Source organism: Chelonoidis abingdonii, chromosome 11, assembly GCF_003597395.2.
Source record: "Chelonoidis abingdonii isolate Lonesome George chromosome 11, CheloAbing_2.0, whole genome shotgun sequence".
NCBI lineage: Eukaryota > Metazoa > Chordata > Testudines > Testudinidae > Chelonoidis > Chelonoidis abingdonii.
Window position 1 is genome coordinate 46661496 of NC_133779.1, and position 26486 is coordinate 46687981.

Below are 26486 nucleotides of genomic sequence, written 5' to 3' on the forward strand. Positions count from 1 at the left end.
CTGGGTCTGGCAGTTCCAAGCCCAGGCACCGCTGGACCTGGCAGTTCAGAGCCCCGGCACCTCTGGGCCTGACAGGTCAGAGCCCTGGCACCGCTGGGCCTGGCAGTTCCGAGCCCAGCACCGCTGGGCCTGGTAGTTGCGAGCCCCAGCACCGCTGGGCTGAGCAGTTCAGAGCCCCGGCACCACTGGACTTGCTGCATCTCTTATGAAAGTAAGAAAGTTGCTTGAGCCCTGGCACTTCTTTCATTACCAATTAAACAGTGGGTGGTCCCCCAATTTTACCCAATAACTGGAGGTGTGGGATGCGTTAACTAGCCCCGCGAGGTTTAAATGGTCCATTACAATGAACAGGAGAAACAAGGCATTGTGCAGCTGTGGGACCTTCCATGCAATGACCTGAAGAACTTTGCAAACAGAAGGATTGCCATGCCCATTGGCAGAGGGGGAAACTGAGGCAGAAGGAGGCAGTGAATGCCCTGCCCAAAGCCAGGCAGCAACTCACTGGCAGGGCCAGGTGCGGAACCCAGGTGTCCTGTCTCCTGGTCTGTTGCTCTAGCGATTAGAACACCGTCCCGCCCGCAGCTGGGAACAGACGCCAGCAGAAATGACACCAAGTCCCTCTTCATTTTTCACTGGACAACTCTCCTTTCTAGAGCCACGAATAGAACCCAGGAGTCCTGGCCACCAGCCCCCCTGCTCTAGCCACTAGACCCCACTGCCCCCCTCCATCCACTGCATCCATGAGATACCATTCAGTGCTCTCTTTTCCTTGGGCTGCCAGCAAAATCCTGACAACCCTCCTGGCTACCCCCTAGCCACCTCCTCGGCGGATGCATTCGACCATGGCTCGCCACAGACATCCAGCTTTGGCAGGAAAAGCGAACTGACACACGGGCATCTTGTGGCCAAGCCCAGTTTCCTGTGCGTTGCACAGGGCCTTTATGAGACGGCTCCTCCCACACCCGCTCACACAGAGATGCTGCAGCGCAGTTACCCGAAAGCAGAAGTCTGGGGCACGGGGCCAGCCATGGGGCTGCTGCTCCGTAGCCTCCTGCTGTTGGCTCCAGGGGGTGAGTAGCAAAGGGGCTGGAACCACTCTGGGATGGGACGATGGGGCTCTTTTGACCATTGCAGCCGGCTCTGCAGTTCCCCTGGGCCTGGCGGAGGCAGGGAAGGGGAGTGGAGCAAGTAACGTTAAACCCTCTTTGGGATTCTTGGATCATGTTGTCAGGTGGCAACGCTCAGTGACCGCTTAGTGCGGAAGGGGTTTGCAAGATGCTTGCTTTATTCTGGGTCTTGTTCCAAGTGGCTGGGCATAACAAGAGCTTCACAGCCACCCACCCGAATGCGCTGGGTGTGTCTACACGAGCACCAAGCCCAGACTCTGACTCAGGTTTGAGCTCAACCCGCCCTTGCGTCCACACACAAATCAGTCTGACTCAGGTCAGTAAGCTAGGTCCTAGGAGAAATGGGTCAGAGCCTGAGACCTGCTCAGACCTGGTCCTCCAAGCCCTGTCATTATGCCGTGTGGACACAGCTCAAGCCCCAGTCCCCAGTCAGACGGTCTCCGTTCTGCAGTGTGGACCCGTTAGCATGGCTGTGAGTTGAGTCCAGCCACTGTAAGCCCAAGTTTACAATGCAATGTGGACGTTCAAACACAGGCTTGGAAACACCGAGTCCACAAGCTCGGGTCCCACAGACCAGGCTTAGCGTGCAGTGTAGACACAGCCTCAGTCTCCAGCTGGGAAGCAGCCCCTTAAAGGCCCAGTCCCCAGTATCACATGAAAGTGAGTCTGTCCCCTAGTGTCCATACAGCAGCTGGGAGGGAGTTTCCCAGCCCCGATAGCCCATCTAGCCTGGTATCCCGTCTCTGACTGTGGACAGCACCAGATGCTTCAGAGGCAGGTACAAGAACCCTGCAGTGGGCAGATGTGGGGAATTCCCCACGACACACACAAACACCTTGTAAGTCTCATCCAGGTCTCTAATACTGAGAAATGGGTTTACACCCTGAACCAGGAGATTTCATCTCCCTGGCAGGGCTTGTGATAGTGCTGGTTCTGATAACTCGGGGTCTTCTGGTTACCCAGAGATACGTCCCCTCTCAAATCTCACTAGGGCCAGGTCTACACCTAAAATGGGGCTACATTACTCAGGGGTGTGAAAAATTCATACCCGAGAGCCACAGTTAAGCCGACTGAAGCCCGGGTGTAGACACCGCAAGGTCGACGTAAGAACCCTTCTGCAACGTAGCGTCCATCTCTGGGGGGTGGATTTATGACAGCAGGAGAAAAACCCCTTCCAGCACCAAGGTGAATGGAAGAGGCCTTGCTGCCCACTCCCAGGGGGTTTCACATCCCCATGGGGACGACAGAGGCAAATTCTGCAGAATGGGGAAATGAAAGGTCTTCGTAGGGCATAGTCTCCCAGAGTGACACAGCTCCCCTGGATGGAGTGTGCCCGGGCCGGTTGCTGCTTCTGTCCCACTTAATCCAGCTGGGCTGGACCTGTACAGCCCCTAGCACTCTGGCTTTGTCTCCTCTCCGGATTTACTGAGGCCAAGTTGATCTCAAGCATTTTATTGCACTGCAGCCTAACTCAATAGAGCGTGACCGCTGGGCTCCACGTGCCTGCTGTCATGCCCTGCGTCCATCCTATCGTGGGAGATGCATCGTGGGGCATTATACTGGTATAACTACAGCACTTTACATTCACACAGAGCACATCCTGGTATAAGGCCCCATGTGAATCTCTTAGGCGAGGCAGTGTGATCTAGTGGATCGAGCTCTAAACTGAGACTCAGGACTCCTGGGTTCTATACATGGCTCTGGAGAAGGCGTGTCCGTCAGTGCTGTTTTTTATGGACCAATGGGCCCCAATTCCTCCTGCCATGTAAGAATCTCTAATCAATTCACCCATCCCCTCCTGCCTTCCCTCTTCTTGCAGGTCTGCGGTTCTCCTCCGGCCAGGTGCAGCTGGAGGGCTTGGTGGGTGAGTCCGTGTATTTCCCCGCCCTGCGCCCCGTGGCCAGAGACATCGTCCGTGTCCTGTGGTTTTCAGAAAGGCAGGGCACTCACATCGCAGAGGCCAAACCCCAGGGCCAGGCGTTCAACGTCAATTTCTTACCCAACTTCAGCAACCGGCTGGCGATCCACGCCGGGAACCTCTCCCTGGAGATCTGTGATCTGCGGCTGGAAGATCAGGGGCTGTACCGCGCCGTTGTGGATATTGCCTCAGACCCTACCAAGCCCAGGGCATTCTCCTATGAGCTGTCAGTGCGAGGTGAGTCCCTCCGGCAGCCCAGCACATGGGACTGCGCTAGCCTGGACTCCTACCTGGCTGTTACCCCAGCCCCGCTCCTGTCCACACACAAACACTACGGTTTGGGGGTGCTTTCAGCCCAGGCTAGCCTGCTGAGGTCAGGGGTTGGGTTAGCACACAGGGGCTGTGTTCACACAGGCTGCTCACCCACCTCCTTTGCAGCGTGAAGACCAGCTAAGCCGCTCCAGTGCCGATAGTCCTCCAATGCCTTCCCACAATCCCCCCCTCCACCCCTTATGTGCCCAGGACAGACAAGCTCTTCCCAAATTCACTGCAGCTCAGCCTGCCACAGCACCAAGTGCCATGGGAAGTGCCCCCAGAAGTCCTTGTGACAGACACACGGGGATGCACAGAACGAGTGAAAACACAAACTCACCCCTGGGCCGACCACCCAGGCTCACTGTGCAGCAAAGCCAGGGCTGGAAAGGAAAGGCACTTTTTAGGCACTGACCTGGGATTCAGAAAAGCTGGCTTCAATTCATAGTGCTGCCACTACCTGGCTATGTGACCTTGGGCAAGTCACATTGTCCTTCCGTGCCTTGGTTTCCTCAGCTGTAGATATGGGGAAGCTGACTAAACCTTCCTTCATCTATTTCGAGCATAAGCTCTTCAGGGATTGTCTGCTTATGGGGGTGTACAGCACCTCGCGCGGCTGGGCCCTGATCCCACTTGGCGCAGAGGGGCAGATTATGTGACTCATCAAGCTGATTAGTAAAAATTCCCAGCTACAGTGATGGATTCTCATCAGGCGGGCGGAAGGAATCTGCGTCTCTTGGCAGCCACTCCGCAGGGCAGGGGGCCAGAAAGTCAGGCGGGGGTGGTGACCTTTAGGTGCACGAGGCTCAGGCACCACCTCCTGTTTGTCACTTCCTCATATTGCCCAACGTGGAATGAGACCATAGGGCAAGTGCACGAGGATGGGGCAAGCACAAGCTGGAGCCCTGGAGGAATCCATCCATTCTCTCCTCTTCCTCGGTTCCGTCTCACTTCCGTTGCAATCCAGCCCATGTCACGGGGGCCTGATCCGCGTTTGGTGGCAATCGGTGCAGCTCCATTGAAGCCGACGGAGTCTCACTGGGGGCCTCCACGGAGCACAAAAATCCAGCAGCCTGTCTGTGTTAGAGATGCTGCTGTGGATCGAGCTGAGAAAGCTCCTCCAGCAGCTCTGGGGCCGGAGACAGGTGCTGGAACTAGGCATGCTGGGGCCGGAAGGGCCTGGCTTGATGTGGTTTCCATCCTATGCATGGTTTGCAGTTTGGTCCTGTGGCTCTCAGCACCCTCCCAGACACATTGTCCCAGTGCCTCCGGCTGGAGATCTAAAACCAACCCCCTAGCACCAGCCGTGCATTGCAGGAAACCACAATTGCTATTAACGTGCAATTCTTGTGTTTCATCCCCTGCAAAGAACGTGGGCAGGAAGGAGACAGGGGCAAAGGAGGAACCACGGATCGGCCAGGAGGCGGAGAACGGAGGACATCGACGGGCCCCCCAGCAGAAGGAGTGCCTGTGACCACAAGCGGGAGGACAACGCTGGCGGGAGGGGATGGGGGAGGGCAGGAGAGCGGTGAGAGCCAGGGATCGTGCCACTGCACGCTGAAGGGTTATGTCATCGCGGCCGTCTATGTGCCCCTCTGTGCCATGGTAGCTATCGTCCACGTGAAGACGAGGGGCTGACGGAAGAGCCGGGGTCCCTGGGTGACAGAAGAGACAGGGCAGGTGCTGGGGCAGGAAGGGCAGCCACATGTCTGGGGCAATCGCCTCTTTGTTCATCCTCTGTAAATACCCTCTCCAGTACCCCCTAGAAACTCCCTCCCAGTACACACACATCCCTCTAGCACTCCCTAAATACCCTCTCCAGTACCCCCCAGGTATCGCCTCCAGCATCCCCAGAAACCCCCTCCCAGTACACACATCCCTCCAGCACTCCTAAATACCCCCTCTAGTACTCCTCCAGGTACCACCTCCAGCAGCCCCAAAATACCCCCTCCAGTACCCCCCAGGTACCTCCTCCAGTTCCTCTCAGATACAGCCTCCAGGTACCCCCTACCAGTACACACACAACCCTCCAGCACCTCCTAAATACCCCTTCCAGTACTCCCCCCAGGTACCTCCTCCAGTACCCCCCACATACCACGTCCAGCACCCCCCAGGTACCCCCTCTCAAGACGCACACCCCTCCAGCACCTCCTAAATATCCCCTCAAATACCACCTCCAGCACCTTTCCAGGTATCCCCTCAAGCACCCCCCCGGTACCTCCTCCCAGTACACACACACCCCTCCAGCAGCCCCAAACTGTACCCTCCCCTCCAGCTCCCTCTCGCCCACTCCCAGGAGTGCCCTCTGTTGGGAAACTGGCAGCCGCTAACCCTAGGGGCAGGGGGCTTGTTTGGAGAGCCCTGGGCCATGGTACTGGTGTTTGTACTGCAACAGCTCTAACTCATCATGCCGGATGCTGCTCAGACACATCGTGGAGATGGTCCCTGCCCTGAAGCGTCCTCTGCCTGAACAGACAAAGGGTCATTATTGCCATGTCCGGGCTCTATAGACAAAGGGCAGGAGGGGAAACTGAGGCACAGAGAGGGGATGGTCACCCAGCCGATCACTGGCAGCACCAGGACTAGAAGTCAGGAGAGTGTTCTGGCCACTGGAGGCGCTCACTCGGTCCTGTAGTCTATAGCTACCTCCCATGGAGCCCAACAGGACTACTCCTTTATATCCTTCTGGTCCAAGTCCACCACTATCTAAAATGATGGGGTCTAAATTAGCTGTTACCACTCACAAAAGAGATCGTGGAGTCAGTGTGGATAGTTCTCTGAAAACATCCACCCAATGTGCAGTGGCAGTCAAAAAAGCAAACAGAATGCTGGGAATAATTAAGAAAGGGATAGATAATAAGACAGAAAATCAATTCAGTTCAATTCCTTTTCATTCCCAGGGAAGCAGTGAGATCTGTAGGCCAGAGCAGGGGAGGAGGGGAGAGATTCGGGAGTCCTGGAGTTGGCATGAGCAGTTCCACTTTCACCCCTGAGCGAGTCACCTCCCCAATTTTCTGTGCCTCAGTTTCCACTGCTGTCAAATGGATGCTCTGATGTGTTTACCTGCCCTCCCAAGGGTGCTGAGCAGCTGGACCAATGAGCATCCATCAAGCACTGCATGCTCCTCACAATAAAAGCCCAGCAAGAGCACCAAGCAGGACTGAATTTTGTTGTCTGCTGCACATGTACAGCCCTCGCCACCCACAACCTCGCTTGGCTGGGAATTGGGGTTGGTTACGAATCTCTGTTGCAGCAGTGGGAATGCCAGGCTGCGTGGGAGGACGGATCAGCGGGGCTGGGGCTGGGGTAAGTCTGGAGGGTCTATTCCCCCCCACCCCTGTAATTTTGACTAGAAAAGGCAGGTAACTGGGAGTTTCAGCCCCAAAACACACCTGGGTGTGGTGAGCGCTGTGTGATAACCCCACTGTCCCAGTTTGCAGATGCTTCAAAGCCCCCCGTGGAGTCCAGCGATGGCAAAGCCCCAGCGCCCCTTGGTAAAGCTATTCCCATGGTGAATCGCCCTCACTGAGGAAGATTTGCACCTTGCTTCTAGGCTGAAATTGTCCAGCTGCAGCTTCCAGCCACTGGTTCTTTGGCTGCGAGACCGAAGAGTCTTTTATTACCAAATTTTTGTCCCCCGTGTGCTGACACAGAGCTCACTGCAGGATCAGGGTCTTGGCGGGAGCGTCCTTGGTTAGGGCCAGATCCCCAGGGCTCAGCACCCCCGTTGGGGCCAGATCTATCAAACAGCGGAGTACGGCATCTAACAGGGCTGGGGTCCTGGAGAATCCTGGAGAGTCTAGCCCTGGGCTCTCTGAAATACCTGCTCCTTCACTGCCTGGCTGGTCACCTCACTGCGAACCCCACCCCCCCCCAGCATATTTACAGCCTTGCCCTAGGGTTTATTTATTTTCGAGGGAACCTTGGTAATATAAATGGGAATTGACGTGCCCAATGTGGAAAACTGATTTCATTTTATCCACAGGCCGATGCCGGCATCTAAAAATACACAGGCCATAAATATCCAGGCCTCACACGGTGCTGTGACCACCCGAGGACTAAGCAGGGCCGGGCCTGTCTGGGTTTGAAACCCCCAGCTGCTGAAGGAAGTGGGGCTGATGATTCAGATTTCCATACCCCAGCAAGAGGGTGGAGGGGCTGGGGAGGGGCATTTGCTCTCTTCATAACCCGCGGGAGGCCCCATGGAATCTGGCATGACTGGCAGCATCTTCACGGAGCACAAGAGGATCCCAAAAGCAGAGAAGAAGGAGCTGATGCAGGCCCAGGGACAATCAGAGAAGGACTTGCAGGTGGGCACTGAGGGGCACTGGCAGAGCTAGCGGGGAGCCTGGGGCTGGAATAGCCGACGATGCTGCAGGTGGGGCATTGGCAGAGCTGTGGGGGGGGAGCCCGGGGCTGGAATAGCCAGGGATGCTGAAGGTGGGGCACTGGCAGAGCTGAGGCAGGAGGTTGGGGATGCTGTAGGTGGGGCACTGGCAGAGCTGGGCGGGGGGAGGCTGAGGATGCTGCAGGTGGGGCACTGGCAGAGCTGGGTGCCTCTCTCGGAGCAGCGGGAGGTTAATACACTTGACATCTGAGGCACGAGGCGGTGAAACGTTTCCACAGCCCATCCTGCTCTGCCTGGCACAAGAAGACTCCCTTCCTCCATCCCTCCCGTCCGGGCAGGCTCTCAGATGAGCCCAGCACTCTGGGGAAATCTGGCTTAGTGGGCTCTGAGCACTGCTGGACATCTGGCGTAAATATTTATGTCCAGCCCCTATTCTGGGCACTAAGTGCTTGGAATTGGGGCCTGGATCTCTTTGGTAAATTGAGGTCGAGATGCCCGATTTTCAGGGGCACCAAACAACTGCACCAGCCATAGGCTTCATCACAGGCTCAGGGCGCTCATTCTCCCTGAACGTGAGGCCCAGAAAATTTTAACTGAGCCACACAGTGTAGGTGCCGCTCTTCTCCTGCCCAGCCTGCAGCTGGGACGAGCACCGCCCTCACGCCCTGTGTTCCCTTGCCATAGCCCGATGCAATCCCTCGCCATGCCAAGGCCTCTCAGAGTGATGAATGCTTCGAATACCAGAGGCACCAGAGCGGTGCCAGGAATGTCCTGCCTGGATCTCAGCGCCCCACGCAGATTAATTTTTCATGGCTTCAATTCTTTCCTTTTATTCTCTTTGCCCAACACATCTTAGTCAGGGGGCAAAGAGCCTGTCAAACGATTTCCTGCCTGGCACTTTGTTAGACGAATGGTGCGAGCTTTGCATTTTCTCTCTTTTCGGGGAGACCCAGGTGTCAGAGGGGCTGCACGCTTGGCTGGTACAGCCCCATAACAGGCATTATTGACTAATCATGTCCAGATCTCAGAGGGCTTTGCAAAGGCTGTGGTGTTTGCAGGCCAAATGTTGCAGTATCCTTCAAGGACAGCGGTTCTCAGTCCTTGGTACTGGACTCCGCTGAGCTGCTCAGACTCACACCAGCAGAGGATCAGGGCCGTTACGCTGATCTGTGCATTAAAACGTCCTCTCTGGCTACACAGGGTGGTGTCAGGGCATCTACTGATCCGCCGCTGTGGTCAGTCAGGAATTTTGCCCATCGGTTGTCTAGAGTCATGTAATGCAAGACTGGAGAAAGAAGCTGTGAATATTGTGCAGGGATTAATCCTGCTCTGGCCGGACGAGGAGAGTCAGAGCAGCAAAGCTCAGCGGCCTCTTCCCTCTCGAATCTCTGCCCCCTCTGATTCCCAGCCATCGATCGGCAAGCATTCCGGGGCGGCTAGGCAGGGAGCAGACGCACGACTCGGCCTCTCCTGCCCTGCGGGTCCCAGGGAAGCCAGTTCTAGGAGTAAAGATACGGGACAACCATCAATGGCTCCATAGCACTAGCAGGAGCGTCTGAGAGTTTCATTGACTAGACGTGATTAAAGGTACGTGTAGGATATCAAGCGGGCATCAGTGGCTTGGGATCAGGCCTGGGTTGGCATCACATTTAGGCCCATGTAAAAGCACCACTGAAGTCACCGGCCCTGGTTCTGAAGGCTCCTTTCCACCCCTCTAGGAATATTCGTACCCACTCACTTGCAGGCCCCTCTGCGCCGTCGCAGCCTCAGACACGAATTGGGCCAGGCGGGGCTAATGCAAACCCTTCAGAACTGGGGCCTTAGGGCCCTGGCGCAGGCTGTGGGGATCGCAAAGCACAGGCAGCGCCCTCAGTATTAAAGCGCAGTCGTGGGGTCCCGAACCGGGCATGAGAGAATAACTGACCGTGTCATGAGGCATTCCAGAGTTTATAATAAGTGAATTATTTACCGGTGACCCTGGCAAAATGCTGTGCGGTATAAATTATTGAATGGCCCATCTGTCAAAAAGTTCTCATAAATAAGTAATTTGGTGCTGTCTTAATGTTCCCAGTAAATTACTCATTCAATCTCCCGTCTAAATGCTCTCCTGGGGAAATTACTCACGCCTGCTGATTTATGAATTAGGACTGGGCAAAGATGGCAGATTACAAATTCTAGTCCATTAGGAGGCCCACAGCGTTGCTTATTCATGACGTCTCACTCGACACGTGCAGCCTTGTGGCGCAGTCGTGGGACATGCTAAGCCACTCATGGACACGAGGTGGAGCTTGCATCCAGCCCTGCTCGGCCATTGAGATTTGTTTTGCAGTAGCACCTAGAGGCCTCAAGGAGATATGGGTCCTATTGTGTTGGGTGCTGCCCAGACACCTAGTAAGAGACAGTCCTTTCCCAAAGAAGCTTCCAACCTAAATAGACAAAGGGCAGCAGGGGAAACTGAGGCACAGAGAAGCAGTGACTTGTCCAAGTAATCCCAGCAGAGCCAGGAATACAACCAAGTTCTAAGTCCCAAGGTGGTGCTCTAACCATTGGACCATGCTTTCCTTGCAATTTTGGTTAAGGTAAGCATAGTAGAGCTGTTCTGTGGATTAAAAATAATGTGATCTATAACAGAGATCTACTAATAAAATTTAATGGATTATATGATGGAATATTGAATGGGCACTGGGAAAATTTTCCTCAAACTGGGCTTGTTTGGTAGATCACATACTAAGATTTAAAAATCAAGCCAAGTTTAAGGACTATGGCTCAACTGTCAGTTAAAGCTGAGGCCTTTTTACACCACCCTGGCAATCTCAAAGCAGATGGAAAAAGGCCCCAGAGGGAACTATTGAAACAAAACTTTTCAATGAGGTCATTTTCGTGTCTCCGAAATGAACTGTTCTGGAATTCCCATTCTACGGTAAATTTCAGAATGTTAAATTTTCATGCCTGTACTCGAATGGCTGTCTGAAGAGCCCCCCAGTGGCCATCTGCAGAACCCCCCTGTGGCCTGGGACAGTGCTGCAGCAGCCCTGCCTCAGTTTCCCTTCAGTGACATGCTTTCATGATTCCACCCACCAGCTAAATCCTTAACCAACACCCACCCCTTCTGGGGAGACAGAGTTCCTTAGCCCAGGTCCAAAGCAAACCCAACACAAAGTCTTTGCCCCAGTCTCAAGCCAGGTCCAGATCCACCTTCCCGATGGGTCTGTTCTCTCCCTGGTAAGTTTTCTGCTCACCCTCTGTGCTCAGCTTTCACCCTGTCTCCCCAAGCCTCTTAATACGTCTATTCCATTTGCAATTGCTTTGATATCATGGAAGACATAAACTAACATTGCAACAAAGAGGCTAGTACATGTGAGCATGTGTCTCTTTCTGACCACCCTCTGCTGGATGCAATCAGAGCTGCTCCTCTGTGGCTCATAAGCACTATACTGCTTGCAGGTCATGGAGATTTTCCTTTAGTTTCACCCTTTTGGGAAGGGGAGGGTTTGAGTTCTCTCCCCACCGGCACCTGAGAGGTCCCAAGGGGCTGTGATGTGAGACACACTGACAGCCACAAAGCCCTAGGGGGCCACAAGATTGTTACAATATTTTATACACACTCTTATATTACACACTGTGCTTACTGTAGGTTTTGTTGGCTATATAATGGTCACCCAACAAGTGTGCATTTCCATCTGCCCTTCATAGCGGAATCCGTACTGCCAAGTGCCTTTTACGTGCTGGGTTTCCATCGTGTGCAGATAACGATATTTTCCCGGGTCTGATCACAATTACACAGCGTGATCTGAGCGCTGTAGTAAATGATGGCCCTGATACCAAGGCAAAGTCACGCTCCCTTTGCACATTAACTCATAAAGCCCACTGGCCCTCTCAGGAAGACACTATTTTTGATTTTATATCCTCCCATATTTCACCTGCAAAGCTCCACCCGGGAAAGGCAGCCAGCACAACCCGAGGCAGATGAGTCTCCATTTGAAACAGGAAAGGTTGCCTGCATCCTCGGTGCTCTTAGAGCTGTCTAGGCTAGGAGAAGAGCACCTTTCTTAGCTTGTGTGGGAGCACACGCTCCTTCCTAGGTTACAATGGGACCAACTAGCGTATGGTTATGCTGAAAGGTGCTAGATCTACCAGTTAAGCAAAGGGATCCATAAACAATTGCAGATGCCATTAAAGATAATGGGAGCCAAGCACCCTCTTTCACGCTCAGCAGAAGGAGCAACCAAGCACCTTTGGGCACTAAAAACAACGGATGGGCTGCCCAAGCCACTAGGCCAGCTGAGCCCGTTGCAATAAACGCAGGGGTAGGGGACAGGCTGCAGCCTGCTTGTGTTGGAAGCCAGAGGAGGAGGAGGAGGAATTAGTTGTGAGCATATTGCTCAGAGGAAGAAGAGAGACGGAGCTCCTTGAGTACAGAACTCATTGGAGGGGCAGACCAGGGATTTCTGAAGCAGGAAGCTGCTTGTCACTGTTTGCTTCTACTGGTGTTCAAGGAAACAGGACTTTGTGAGCGTTTATTTGTAAAGAGACAAGATTACCCCAAGACTCGACCTGTCTCCTCTCGCTAATTTTTCATCCTAATGGAAGCAACCCTGCAAGGCCCCCAACATGGTCCAAGGGGCATCAAGACTGTTGTACTTTGTCTGCTCAAGGTGCTGTTATGAGAGAGGTCCAGAGAGAAGCAGGATCTGTGGATCATGGGAGGGCTCCTTGTGACTGCATCGGTAAGGTCAAGTTCTCATTTAGTCTATGGCTTGTCTGCACAGGGACACGGCAGAGCATTAATCTGAATTAACAAAAGGTGTTTCATTTTGCTGGGCTTCCCTCCGAGACCTTTTCACTTGGCTTATATCCAAAGCACCTCATCCAGGATGCTTCAGCCAGCTATCTGGGCTCTAGAAACTCAGTTTGACTCCAGTCACTTAACGGCTCTATGCCCCTGGTGGCTGGGCCCAGTTGTAGGGAGTTTAGGCACAAGGAGATGCTATAATTTCAAATCATGTCACACTACACCATTCAGTTATATTTTTCATAGCTACTAACATCTCTATTTCTGGAATCTAATTGGTCTGGGCATCATACGGAGCGTGTAAGGACCAATCGCTTTGCAGATTGTATAAGGACCAATTGCTTATGTCCTCAGCTTCTCCGTTCAGGGTGTTTCCATTCATCTCACCTCACCCGAAAACACTGTCTCCAGCGCACAGCCTGTCTGTCACACCCTTGTTTACAGGGTAACTTTGTTCTCAGAGCAAGCCATGTGCAGGTTTGTTCATGCCCAGCAGCCAGCTCGATTGTGGATTGTTTAACCCCCTGTGTGGCTGTCTCTAACTGCTGGGGTGATGTAGGCTACAGGTGGACTCAGATCAACAGTGGAGGTGGGGCCTTTGGGACCGCTGGGGTGGATCCATCACTCCTCACCTCTCCCCTACAGCACGTTTGCATGCGACAATTCTATTGGTTGTAATGACTCAGTGACATCAGAGGGCTCAAGAGTTCTCATTGGTGAATAATCCCGCCCGGTTGTCCCTGCTCTTTAAGCGTTCCACGTCAGTGCTTGAAAGGGAAACTGAGGAAGTGTACTCTCTTCCCTCCCTCTCGTCCATGAGCAAACAGCTTCGGTTACAAATCTTGGCTTTTCTCCACAGTGCAAGCCCATTTCCAAAAAAGCTGCCACTCTGGAGAGCCAGACCCAGGCCAGAACCTCCGAGAACCACAGCAATCTCTGGCTCTGACCTCTATGGCTTTAATCCGTGCTTCCACTTTAAAAAGGGCTGCTGGATCCAACTCAGACCCTGGGGTTCTCCAGCTACCAATCTGTCCTACCTGGTTTTACCACTAGGGGGTCTCCTGATGTCCTGGCCTGGATAGTGCAACGAGAAGCATTCTGGAGTCGGGGTCACGGTAGCCTCAGACCTCTGGAAACAGCTCCCTCTAGAGGTTGCCCTAAGCAGAGTCCAGCGGGAATCCAGGAACTAGCAGGAAACCTAGTTATTTGCTCTGGGGTCTGAGCAGCCTGCAGTGTCGTGGAGTTTAATAGCACCAAATGGCGGGTGGTTGGCTACGGAGCAGAGGCTTCAATAGTTGAGCCCTTAACTTTCAGTCCTCCTGTTTTATTGCTGATTTAGTTTTATTTCCTGAAGCAACTCGGCCAGGGGACGCGCTGAGGCAAATTCCCAAGTATGTACCTCTGAGCCTCTGCTGTTCATCAAACACTCCCCAGAGTCCTAGGAAATATCCTGGGGGACCAGGCCTGCTTTGCCTGGGGGTTAAGAGCCAACGCAGACATGGCCAATAGGTTTCACGAGCTCTGGTGGGTCTGGCTCGGAGGCAGGCGTTTGGGGCGATTGCTTTCAAACACCTGGGGAATGATGCGGGTGCAGCAGAGGGAAAATCGTGCAAAATACAAAACCTATTGGAACTTGTCTGTATTTGCAGCAAGAAAAGCTGGTTTTGTGGTTAAGGCACCAGCCTAGGCATTAATAATAACTCCTAGCTCTTCTCTAGGGCTTTGCACCAGGAGATCTCCAAGCACAGAACAAAGGAGGTCAGTATCATTACCTTCATTTTACTGTGGGGGAAACCGAGGCATATAGGAGGTCAAACTAGATGATCACAAAGATCCATGCTGACTTTGTAATCAATGAATCTATAAATAATAACAAGAAACAGGTGGATTGGCCCCAGAGAGGCTGGGAAGTTGAAAGCATCCCAGCCTGTGTGAGAAGCAGCCTGCTGAGTTAGACCAAAATAGAGGCCATTTACCAGAAAGCTGCACAGAAGGGGGATTCATTGATTGACTCATTGGGGCAGGGGAGACAGGCAGGCACCCCCTGCAGCTGAGGTCAGAAGGAGCTGCAGGTTCTCATCACCCTCGGTCTTAAATTGAGATACCCAAGGCCTGATCCTCAGTCACATGCAGGCAGCATACGGAGGCCTTAAAGCGGTGAGAGGGTGTTGGAAATATTGCCTCCCCAGCTGGTAAGAGGGCTCTGCATAGCCAGCCCCACTCTCAGCCATTGGCACAGAGGGCATGACTGATCTGCACCATGCCATGGCTATTCTCTGCATGCCAGAAGGAGCAGGAGTGTCAGTTAGAGCAGCCCTGAGGCTGCTCTAATTTAGAAAAGGGACAAGATAAGGTCCAGAATACAAAAGTAGCAAAGGTGGCTTAATGCCCCCCATGCACTCACAATCAACAGGCCATGGGAGGGCCAATTTGTGCCACAGCACCCCTTGCACACGCAGCTGTACAAGCAGAGCGGTGTGCTGCCCGCCTCTTTTCAATGAATCTCTGTCTGTCTCTCCCTTTCCCTGGAGCAGAGCTGATTAAAATAATACATTCACCATGCCACAAACACGTGTAACAGTTTCATGCTGAAAAAGAGCGTCCCTGCAATGAGACATGGACGGCGAAGGAGGCAATTCAATCACTCCTGGACGAGGACAGGCTGGGAAAAGACCTAAACGAGACAACGGCTGCAGATTTAACAGAAGGAGATCAGGGCGGCTTCACCAACGTTAAAACAAAGTTTTCCTCGGCTCAACTGGCACAAGAAATGGTCAGGAGGGGTCCTAGCCGCTTGGCCGCCCAGGGCAAAAAACGGTTTTGGTGCCCACATAGCTGAGCTAACATAGCTGGCCAATCAGAGCAGAGCCCAAAAAGGTCCCACCCGCACAGCAGCGTGGCAGCACCCCCTGGATGCTAGTGTCCCAACCAAGCATCTTGTTCGCCTGCTCCTAGTGCCAGCCCTGCTCCTGGCGATCACAGAAAGACCTTTGCACCAGTGCTGGAGGGGATATCAAGTGGGCTGTCTTCCCGGGACCCCCTGGCTTTCAGCATCCAACACTGTCACCCATCGGGCAGCCCAGGGAGGCAGCTGTAATTCAGGCTATGCCTGCATGTCAGTCACTGCAGCTGTGTTGACACTTGCTGGGATTAATCCATCTCCCTGGGGCTGTCGACTCAGCGCTGCCTACACCAGGGGTTAGGTGGGTTTAACTACAGCGAGGGATTTTTCCCACCCCTGCGAGCCGTAGCTCCGCCACTGTCACTTTTCACTCTCAAGCATCCTTTGGATGGGGACTCAGGGCTGCGGGTGGGGGCTGCAATCATCTGCCCAAAAATACCTGGCATGGTTGCAATCAGCTCTAGGGATGCGCTAGCATAAAATCAGTGCTCTTGAGAGCAGGATTGGGCCCTTCGGAGGTTTGCAGGCCATCGCTCATGGTGTTTGTGCAGCCTGGCTATTGTTTTCCCCTTTGGGCCCACAGCTGAGGCGCCGGAGGGAAGATGTAGCGGCGTTATCCTAGGCAGCGCAAGCAGCAGACCTTCCTCGTCTAATGATTCTCCTGCTGCATGCAAAGCAAAGGGCACGGGGAAGGGGGGGGGGGTGGCTATGACCCCGTCAAACAGATCCTGCTGCAGAAGAAGAAACTGCCTTCCCAGGTGGAGGAAGAACCCCACAAGGTTGATGAACATGGCCACTAACAAACAACAGTCCAGCCACTCAGACGCTAGCCCCAGCATCCTTTGGGACGTTACCTTTGATGGCTCAGAGCCCAGAACTCCCGGAACAGACTGTTTCGGGGGGTGGCCGATTAGCTAGCAGGAGCTCTCCAGAGACAAGGCAGCATTGGGCAATGACGTAATAGCTTCTCAGCTGGGGTAACCAGAGGTCTGTGCTACCTAATGGAGACCCAGACCCAGACTCTTTGCCAGCTTGATCATGTAAGAACTTAACACGTGACCCATCTTCTCCTGTGGCTAAAGAGGCAATGAGCTGTCCCAGTTTACTGGTAGAACCATGCAAACCCTAGATGAGATAGAAAAAGGGCTAAGTTTTAACATCTTTCCACCTCCCCTTTTTCTGTTTTCAAAGAAAACATATTTTACGAAGATTCTCCTCGCTCTCCCTTCTCCTGGGAGAAAAGCTGCAGGTCACTTTGCATGCAGGGTGCTGCCAGGTAAAGAGGCCTGGGAACCTACCCATGTCACTGTGTAATGGGCAGAAGGCAAGGGTGAGCTCCCCTCGCCTGAGAGTTGTAGAAGGCGAACACAGGTAACTCACGAGGGGAGATGCAGAGGCAAAAGAGGCATGAGAGGTACAGGTGATCCAGAGTTCAGACATTTTTGTCAAAAACGAGAACATCCAGAATAGTAAGGGTTAAAAATAAACAGGGTTCAGACGCAAACATCAGTCACGAAAAGCCAACCCACCTGGCTGGCAGCCTGGGCAAAGAGGCCAAAGACTGTATGGGTTACAAGAACAGAACTGAGCACTGTTCTGCGTCTCTCACGTTGGCTTAGCTGTGTGTTGGGAGGTTTGCCTTGCTGCTGCTCACCTCCGAGAGGCAAGTAAACATTGCAGTGAACTGGCTTGTGAGCATGAGTCACCACTGCCTTCTGTGGGATGGAATCACAATGGCCCAACTCAGTGTCATAGGCCCTATACTACCAGCAGCTAGTGGGGATTCTCCTTTGGCTCCAGTGATTGGGGCCTATGCTGACAGAGTTCTGAATTCTACCCCTGCTACTGCCCAGAAGTTTCAAATAGCCACAATGCAGTAGGGCGATATCCATGAAATTCCCAACTCATCACATCTTTGATGCATGCAAAAAAACCACTGTAACAGTGTTTCCTGGTTCCAAGCAGAAGTGCCAAAAAGCAGCAAGCTCTGTTCGCCCAAGTCTTCCAGCTCAGCGATCCAGGCTGGAGAGGTGTCAGAAACATGGAGATCCTGAGCCAAGAGGAGACTTCGAACCCAAGACCTTGACCTCGGGATTCCCAAGGGCTGAGAGAAAGTCATGTAGCCGCTGGGAAAAAGAAACCCAGAAGTCCTCCTGCAGCTTCATCGCTGGAACAAGAGGATTAGACCAGTGTTTTGTTTAATAATTGAATGCAAGTTTGGGGATAATTATTTATTTAAAGAGAACAGTGTGTTAACACGAACATGATCTAATCCCACATGATGGTCCGTCTGCTTTATTAGCACCTCTGTCCAAGAGCCGAGCCCGCCAGGCAAACAAACAAACAAACACGTCAAATAAAAGCAGCGTTAGAAGATGTAAACGCCTTCCAGAAGTTCACACGTGAAAGCCAATAGCACATCGCGCCTAAGCAAATGGCATGAGCCTGTGGGGCTGCAAGCATTTGTCATAGAATTGGAGTGCACTAGCAAAACACCCCTTCATCTGCTCCGTGCAGAGGATAACAGCCTACTACTGCTGCCAATTAACAGAGCTACTCCTTCAGCTCCAGTGGTAGAGGCCTGTATTTTACTGCTGAAATCTCCCTGGTAGGGAGGGGTCAGTCTATAAACACAGCTCTTTTACCTCAGGGCAGACCTCCGATTTTGCAAGGTAAGTAGGGTTGAGCCTGGTAACTACCATGGAAGGGAGACCTTTCAGGGTATGGTACGGGGGCATGGGGCTGTAATTCCATAGGGGGCACACCTCCCCCTAAATGCATCCTGCAGCAATGGCCTGGCACAACGCTGGAGGTGCCATCTTCCAAGTAAGATATCCTGCCCCCATGCCAATCTGGCCTGGCTCTGGGTTTCCCTCTAGTGGCTAGATAATGAGTCTCTTACTGCCTCCGTGTTCACAGAGCTGGTCTTGGAGCTGAGCTGGCTGGGGGTCAGGGGTTTTTAGGTCCCAGAGACAATCCCCGCTGAACAAACATGTCTATTCCCAAGGACCCCTCAGATCTGTGGTATTTGTCTAGACCGTCACCGTGGTATCAGGGTACCACACAATTGTTAATACATCTATCCTGACAACACCCCTTGAGGCAGGACATTACTATCATCCCCGCTGTAGAGATGGGGAACTGAGGCACGCAGGATGTGTCTACACTTCATTGTAAATCTGGGTCTTTGGGCCCCGGGCTTGTGGGCTCAGTGTTTCCAAGCCTGCGCTTGAGCATCCTCACTGCATTGTAAACCCGGGTTTCCAGCTGCAGGCCCCAGGTCTCACAGGCAGGCTAAGGCGTCCAAATCCTGTCATTTTGCAGGGTGGACGCTGCTCAAGTCACAAACCTGAGCAGAAGTTTGGTGCACTGCAGTGTGGACGCATTAGCCCGGGCGCGAGACCTGGCTCCAGCAGTGGTAAACTTGGGTTTACATCGAGTCCACAAGCTCGTGTCCCGCAGACCTGGGCTTAGCTAGTGTAGACGTACTCATAGGGGTAGGGGTTGCATTGCCTTTCTCAATCTGAGCCTGCACAAAGTCAGGCAGGGCATCTGCAGTCGCTCGGTCTCCCAAAGCTTAGCCCAGTGTCTGAACCTCCTTCAATGCGGCAGGCCCCCGCTGGGCTCAGATCTCACCCAGATCTCAGCAAACTGAGCCAGGGCTATGGTACCTCCGGAGGGGAGCCGATGCACCTTCACGGCAGGTTAGCCATTCTTCCTGACGCTTTCCCAAATCCCAGAGCTCAACAGAGGCGGCGTTCCCCAGGTGCCGTCAATCTCCTCGGCCTTCCCTGGTGCTAATTAGGAGAAAATCAGGTAATGAGGGAAGAAGAAAAGCTCCCCCACTCGGAGGGATCGCCCGTCACCGGGGGATCTTCGCTCCTCTCTCAAAGCGCTGCCCGACGGGCTCAGATCCGGCGCACTGGCCTCCCCACATGGCGGCACATCCCTACTGCGGGAGGAGGGGATTCCCCTCGGGCAGGTTCTTATGGAAATGGATTGGATTGGATTTTATTATTTTTTTTCTATGCAAATGAGGAGCCGGCGCTTCTGGGGAGGCAGACGCCTTGACAGGAACATGGAGTGCCTGGGGCCTTTCCTTTCATGGTGGCACAATTCTGTGATGAGCCCTTTTGTGGGAGAAACTTTGATAATCCCCGTCATGGCGACGGATCAATCAGCTGACGATAGGCCCCATTTCCCTGTGCCGCTGAGCGGGGTGGATTGGGGGATTCAGGAGACATCGGAGACCCATCAAAGGGACAGACTTCACAAGCAACATGGGATCAGCCATGAGAACAAGACACGGGCCCCCAATCGTCCCCTTGCCAGAATAATTCAGGGACAACCCCCTTAGTGTCATGAGAGGAAGGCTTTCCCAATGGTTAGAGCGCTAGTCTGGGACTCTAGAGACTGGGGTTCAGATACTCACCCCAGTGATTTCTGGGGGAGTTAGGACCTTAAATACCTTGAAGGATACAGAGCTTTGCTCTCTCTGCCTGGGCATGGAGGATGCTCACTCTACTTCCTAGCAGTGTTGTGAGGATAAACAGGAGATTGTCAGGTGCCCAGAGACTCCAGTAATGGGGCCAGATGCATATGATAGCGAGTCAGTGGTACAGTAGCAGCTAGATCCAAGCCCCCGGCGCTAGGTGCTCTACAAATACACAGGAGGATACAGTCCCTGCCCCCCCAGAGTTTATAATCAAAGACATGGGGGGAAGGTTTGGGTCCAATCCTGCTCCCAGGAAAAACCGGGGGAGTTTTGGTCGCCTACCGCCAGGGACCCAGGATCAGCCCCTTCGACGAAGGCGTTGTCCATATTATGGACGTGGGACCAGATCCTCAGTGGGTTTTAGGCGTGGCACAGCGCCTCTCACCTCCTGGCGCCCCCTTGGCTCTGCTCACAGCATTGCACAGGGGGCTGTTCCTGGTGGTTCCATTCGGCACCGCTGACAGGGCCATTAAAAGGCCATTAGCAGCTCAGCGGGGGTGGGAGGGGAGCCTTCTGCAGCTCTGATCCACTCCCCCTGCCCGTCCCCTCTATCCATCCCAGCCTGGCTACCACCAGCCCGTGACGTCAGTCCTGGCAGAAGAAGGGGGAATTCCCTGGACTGGGTTTGCCTCTGAGGATGGTCGTGGTTGAGTCACTGATGGGTGCAGTGCCGCTTGGCTCATGGGCCCCGGTGACATCTCACTGGCTCCCCCCTCTGTTTGGCTTCCATTTAGAAAACGCCTGCTTGAGCACCAGTGGGGCTGCAAGGGAGCTGCTGAGCATCTACAGCACTCAGCACCAAACGTGGGGGAATCAAATCAATCATCGCTACTCTGTCTAGAAGGGGGGATACTCGGGACGGGGGCAGTGAGGGGGCATCAGGACTCGTGGCTTCTATTCCTGGCTCTGGGAGGGACAGGGGGTTTAGTGGTTAGGGAAAGGGGTGCTGGGAGCCTGGACTCTTGGGTTCTATCCCCAGCTCTAGAAAGCGAATGGAGTTTAGTGGTGAGAGCAGGGGCAGAGGGCAGGTCTGGAGTCAGGACTGCTGGGTTCTATTCCTGGCTCTGGGGTTTAGAGCTTGGGCACTGGAAATGAGAACGTCTAGTCCCAGTTCTGGGACACTTGGCCCTGGTGTAAATGACTGCGCAAGGTGCACAGCAAAGGAAAATCAAGCGCAAGTGAGTCGTCCTGGGATTACAGCTGGGAAGAGGGAAGTCGGGATGCCTGGGTCCTCTTCTCAACTCAGCCACTGTGTGACCTTTAGTGAGTCATCTCCCTCTCTGTGCCTCAGTTTGCCATGGGGAATAATGACCCTGACCGCCCTTTGAGATCCTCAGGCAAAATCCTGAGTAGCAAACGTTATAACTGCCGCTGCTAATAAATCCATTCCCCTCTGCCTGGCCCCGAACTGCTCATCAGTAGGCCCTCAATTAATTCTCTCTGTCCCTGGGTCTGAATCCATGGCCCAAAAAAATCCAGTGACTTGTGATTCTTAGCAACCTGCCCTCCACAAAGCAGGCAGGGTCAGGGCCAGCAGTGCTGAGCACCTCGCCTCCTGGCTCGCAGTTAATTACCAGAGAATAGAGGTCACTGCGGCAGGAGTGGAGCAAAGGGGCTTTTCAGTAATTGCTTACCAAGAATTGTTAATAATCCAGATCCCGGCTGTGGATCTGAAGTGCTGGGCTGGAATCCTCCAGCTCGCCCTGTTATTAATCAGGGAAAGAAGGTCCTGGCCAGGTATTTTTCATAAACTTGCAAGTTATTTTTCTGCTCCCTGGTGTTTCCCCGCAGCAAGTGGAAAGTGAATTCCACTCCCCTTTCCCCTCATCGCTTCCCCCAGGCGGTTTGCTACAGCCAGGCTGCGTGAGTGGGGGAACACATGCTGGGTGGGTATTAGAGGGCTCCCCGGAGGCAAGGACATTAGGTGCATGTTTAAGTGACCTGCGCGCAAGCCTCTGCTCTGCTACGAATCCGCTGGGGGCGCCTGGCCGTGTCCCTGAGGTACGTCTACACTGCCAAGGCAAACCTGGGGGGTTGAGTCTCACAGCTCGGATCAGCGGAGCGGGGCTCGGGCTGCGGGGCTCACAATAACTGTGTAGTCGTTTGGCCTGGGGCCCGGAGTCTCAAAACCCAGTGTGGTGGGGGGCTTGGAGCTCAGGTGCGTCTACACTGCTATTTTTAGCCCCACGAGCCTGAGTCAGTTGCCCAGGGCTCTGAGATTCAGCACCAGGGGTGGTCTTTGCAGTGCAGACATGCCAATGGTGCCATCAGCCTCTGTGTAGCCCCCCCACCCTGCCATCTGTCTCAGGTATTTCTACACCCTAGGCACTGTTTTGTGACCAATGCCCACAACAAACACCTTGCCAGCTTAGCGGCCCCAGCAGAACCCCCCAGTACAGACAGCGTATACGACAGAAGGAGCTTTCCTGTCCCTGCAGCTCTGTCGTCTCCTCTCACGGCAGGCCACACCGGGGGTGGGAGGGGGGGTTGCTGGCAGAGCTGCCTCACGGTGTGGGGGTTTCACATCCCTGCCTGACACAGCTGGCTGACCAAACACTGGCGCTCAAGGATTTGCCACCCACAGACTCTGAGCCCTCTCCATCCCTAAGACAGAGGCTCAGAGGCCCAGGGCTTCCTATATGAGAAACGAGCTCTGGTTTAGCCAAAGGGCGGATCTGCATTTGCAACCAATTCAGTTCTGCTCAACTCACTGCTTTTGTCCTGGCTTACCCCTGCCGGTTAGGGCTGTGATTTTTTTACCAACATACTTACACCCGTCCAGCCCCTAGTGTGAATGCAGTTTCACTAGGATAAAGGTGCCTTCAAGCAGTATCACTTATTCCCCACCCCGATCCCAGGGCTCGTCTCCACTTGAGGGACCCACTCTGGGAAAAAGCCGCCCCCCTGTGTGACATAGTTAAGCCAACTAGCCCCTGGTGCAGCCAGAGACGAGGGTTAACTACAGCCAGGCAGAACCCCTCTTGGCGGGAGCGTCTGCGCTAACACTCAGCTGCTGTGTTGCTGATGCATTTTGAGTGTAGACGTCCCACTGCAGCTGCATTTGCGCTGGAGTTATGCCTCCTGGATGCTCCCGGCCTAACTCAAGCGGTGCAACTTTCTAGAACACGCAAATTGGTTCAGCCCGGTGCGAGCTAGACCAAACAGAGTCCACACCTAGATTTGCATTAGTGCAAAGAACCTCATCTAAAGACACTTCCCCTGGAGCTCCAGTGCCAGCCGTCTGGGCGAAGAGCAGGAGGATGTGAGCTCGGCTGTGGCTGCAGAGCCGTTCCAAGAGGTGACACAGGGCTGCAGGTTCGTTATGCGATTAATCAATTGCAATTTATTATACAATTACATGCTCCTTAAATGTATTTGGGCTCCATGCTGCAATTATTGCTGTTGGATAAATTATCGACCAGGGGGAATAACAAAATGTCTTATATTTATAGAGCCATCTGCAGCCCAAAGGGCTTTATCAACTTGACATGGATGGAATAGGTCCCCCCCACCCTCAGCATTGGACTCCCTTCTGGGCTTCCCCCACTGCTGAAATGCAGCCTCCTCTGGGGTGTGGCAAAGAAACTGCTTAACAGCCACACAGCACAGTGCGCAGGGGTCGCTCGATGCTAAAATGAGCCATTTCTGGGATGGAGCAGGAAGTAAACTTTAGGGGCGGGAGAGGAGAGAACCCCTGGTGGAACCTGCTCGAAGCCCCATGACTCACTTCCTCACTGTGATCAAAAGAATGGTGGGGATCTTCAGTAGCAACCAGCAGGCAGGTTTGTACGACCCATGGCCCCTACGGCAGCACAGACTCCTCTAGAGGCGCCCTGGGGCTCTGGAGTCAGCACAGAGGCCGAGGGGAGAGTGCCTACCCCGAGCCACCCGCCCAGCTCCTTGCAGCATAGCGCATCCTACTGCCATCAAGGGGCATCTGTTCAGAGACAAGCCCCACAGCTGCATCATCATGCTTGAGACTAAAATGCCTCTCTCTGACTGCCAAAAGCTGGGACTGGACGACAGGGGATGGATCCGTTGAGAATTGCCCTGTTCTGTTCATTCCCTCTGAAGCCTCTGGCATTGGCTACTGTTGGCAGACAGGCTACGGGGCTAGATGGACCTTTGGCCTGACCCAGTCGGGCCGTTCTTATGTTCATGGGCGATTCTGGCTCCGTGCACATTGTGCCCACTTTGGCCCGAAGAGGCAGCGCCCACACCGCTTCTGGCTAATGAGCAGGTTCGTTAGCAATTCCATTCCAGCAGCTGCACGCCCGACACTGCCTCTAAATGGCTTCTGGAGAGCGCTCGCAAACGTCGGGCTCTGTATAAATACCATTAGGTTGGTTATTATTATGATTGGCACAGATGGGCTTTCACAGAATGCCAGGCACCTCAGGAGTCCCTCTCACGCCTGCAGCACTCGGGGAGTGGGAGAAAATGAACCGCTGACGCCAGCCCAGATTCAGCTCCGGAAAGGAGATTGGGGGGTTTGGTGATTGCTCAATTTCCTTTTTCTTGCTAACACCTTCCCCTCTGATCCACAACTTGCTGGGCTGGACAGGTCAGATACCACGGGGATGGGCGCAGAGTGAGATGCAGGAGAGGCTTTGGTGCTTAAGACACTGCCTTGGGGCTTGTGCTTTGAGACATAACCACTGAAGCGAACTGTTGAGGGAAGTGGTGGAGTATCCATCCCTTCAGATCCTGGCAGAGCCGTAACAAGGAATTTTTGTGCCCGAGGCAAGGGCCGGCTCCAGGCTCTTCTGCAGCAGGTCCCTGAGTCCCTGTCGGAGGGAAGGACCTGCTGCTGAATTGCTGCCGCCACTTCATTCATTCTTCAGCAGCAATTTGGGGGTGAGTCCTTGAGTGCCTCTTGGAGAGAAGGACCTGCTGCCGAATTGCCGCTGAAGAAGTGGGGCGGTAGAGCTGCCGCCGAAGCGCTGCTGATCGCGGTAGAGCTGTGCCCCTCTGCTTTGCATGCCCGAGGCAAGTGCCTTACTCAATTCGCCCTTGTTACGGCACTGGATCCTGGCTGCCTTTCTGCAGGCTAAACACAGCGCCTGGATGCAAGGCAGGGGTAGCTGGTTGAAACGGATGTACCCGAGGTCAGGCTGAATGATTCAACGGCCTCTTCTGGCCTTAAAAAAAAGCTGAGTGTCCCGGGGCAGGGACTGTCTCTTTGTGCAGCACCTACCACCTGCCTGGGGCATGTAGGCCCTAGTGAAAAATAACAATTATGAACACAGCCCAAAGGGTAGGTCTGTTCCCTGACTGTCCTGTGCAGCAGCAGCAGCTGGTGCTGGCCTGGAGGCAGGATACCTGGTTAGATGGGTCCCTGGTCTCTTGCAGTCAGGGAATTCCCCATGCCCCTCCGTCCTGTGCACCTCGCTTTGTTATTGTGGGGCTGCTGATGGGCATGGCGATTTTGCAGGTCTGGTTGCAATAGCTTCGGGGTGGTGTTGTTCATGGGTGCTGGGCTGCCCCGCTGCTGCGTTATCAGAGGAGCTCTCAGGGCGAAGTAGCCCTGCTACTGAATGGCTTCTCAGGAGTGTCCTGAATGCCCATGCTGCATGGTTACTGCAGGGCCCCTCACCAGCGCCGGCCATCCCAGCTGCCTTGGTGGTTCGTCTCACCCGAAGCTGCAATCTCCATCACTATTTCCCTTCCTCCCCCTGGCAGGGCCTGCTCCTCTCGCTCCTGTCTGACCAGGCCAAGAACCGCCGGTGAATTCCTGTCCAGCATCTCCTCCTCGACCTCCTGTTCCCACCCTTTGTGCTCGGACATCTTCATGTTCAGCTCCATGATCAAATCTCCTGACTGATTTCTGAGGGGATCTCGTGCCACAGAGATGGGGGCTGGACCAATACCCCAGCAAGACTGAGATTTCCACAGATTCCCCAGATTCCTTCCTACCCACACACTGCCCTGCAAAGGGGCAGCTGGAGGACCCCTCTCCACAGCAGGAAGGAGACGCAGTGCGACCCAGTGGGTAGGGCACCAGCCTAGGAATCAGGAGACCTGGCATCTAGTCTCCCATCTCTGCTGCGTGCCCTTGGGCAAATCACCTGCCCTGGTTTGTGCAGGACCCAGCGCACTGGGGCACTGATCTCATTCGGGGGCCTGGCTGTGTGGAGGCGCCTCACAGATCAAGTGCCACCCAGCTTGATCTGCAGCTAGATCCTCCAGATGGTCTGGCTGCATGTTCAGTCCCTGTCTGTCACTGGCCTCTTACTGCAGCACCAAAGCTCCTGGTGCCCACATGGTCACCGGCTGTGTTTAAGTGAGTTACACGGCTATGTCTGTCCGGCCATCCCGTCTGGGTGCGATCAGCTCTACATTGCTAACAGCAGCTCCTTGGAAATTCCCAGCAGCGGCGGGGCTAGAACTCAGAGCCAAACACACAAACCCCTCTCCCCTGTGTTAAGGGAGCAGCTCCCTCTCTCCCGACAGCAGTGGTAGGGCTGTTACCTGCGGGTAGCCACTGGAGGATCTCTCCCACACGCTGCCCTTGTGCTGTTACATTACACATCCAGGACTGATCCATCCCCCGAGGAGAGAGAACGTTATTGCTTTTAATAAACAGACTTGA

The 26486-nt window shown here is 54.0% G+C and overlaps 1 protein-coding gene across 2 annotated transcripts; it reads left to right on the plus strand.

Moving 5' to 3' along the window:
- The first annotated feature begins 974 nt into the window (after positions 1 to 974).
- LOC116831790 (uncharacterized) lies at positions 975 to 6511 on the plus strand. 2 transcript variants are annotated; one of them, XR_012656844.1, is made up of 4 exons: positions 975 to 1070; positions 2947 to 3282; positions 4727 to 5357; positions 5472 to 6511. XR_012656844.1 is itself a non-coding variant. In XM_032792056.2 (3 exons), exons 1-3 carry the CDS (start codon positions 977 to 979, stop codon positions 4993 to 4995), a joined length of 699 nt encoding a protein of 232 aa, XP_032647947.1. In that variant the 5' UTR covers positions 975 to 976; the 3' UTR covers positions 4996 to 6511. The 2 variants fall into 2 exon arrangements, 1 of the variants encoding a protein (XP_032647947.1); XM_032792056.2 differs by having other exon boundaries at positions 4727 to 6511.
- Positions 6512 to 26486: the final 19975 nt, after the last annotated feature.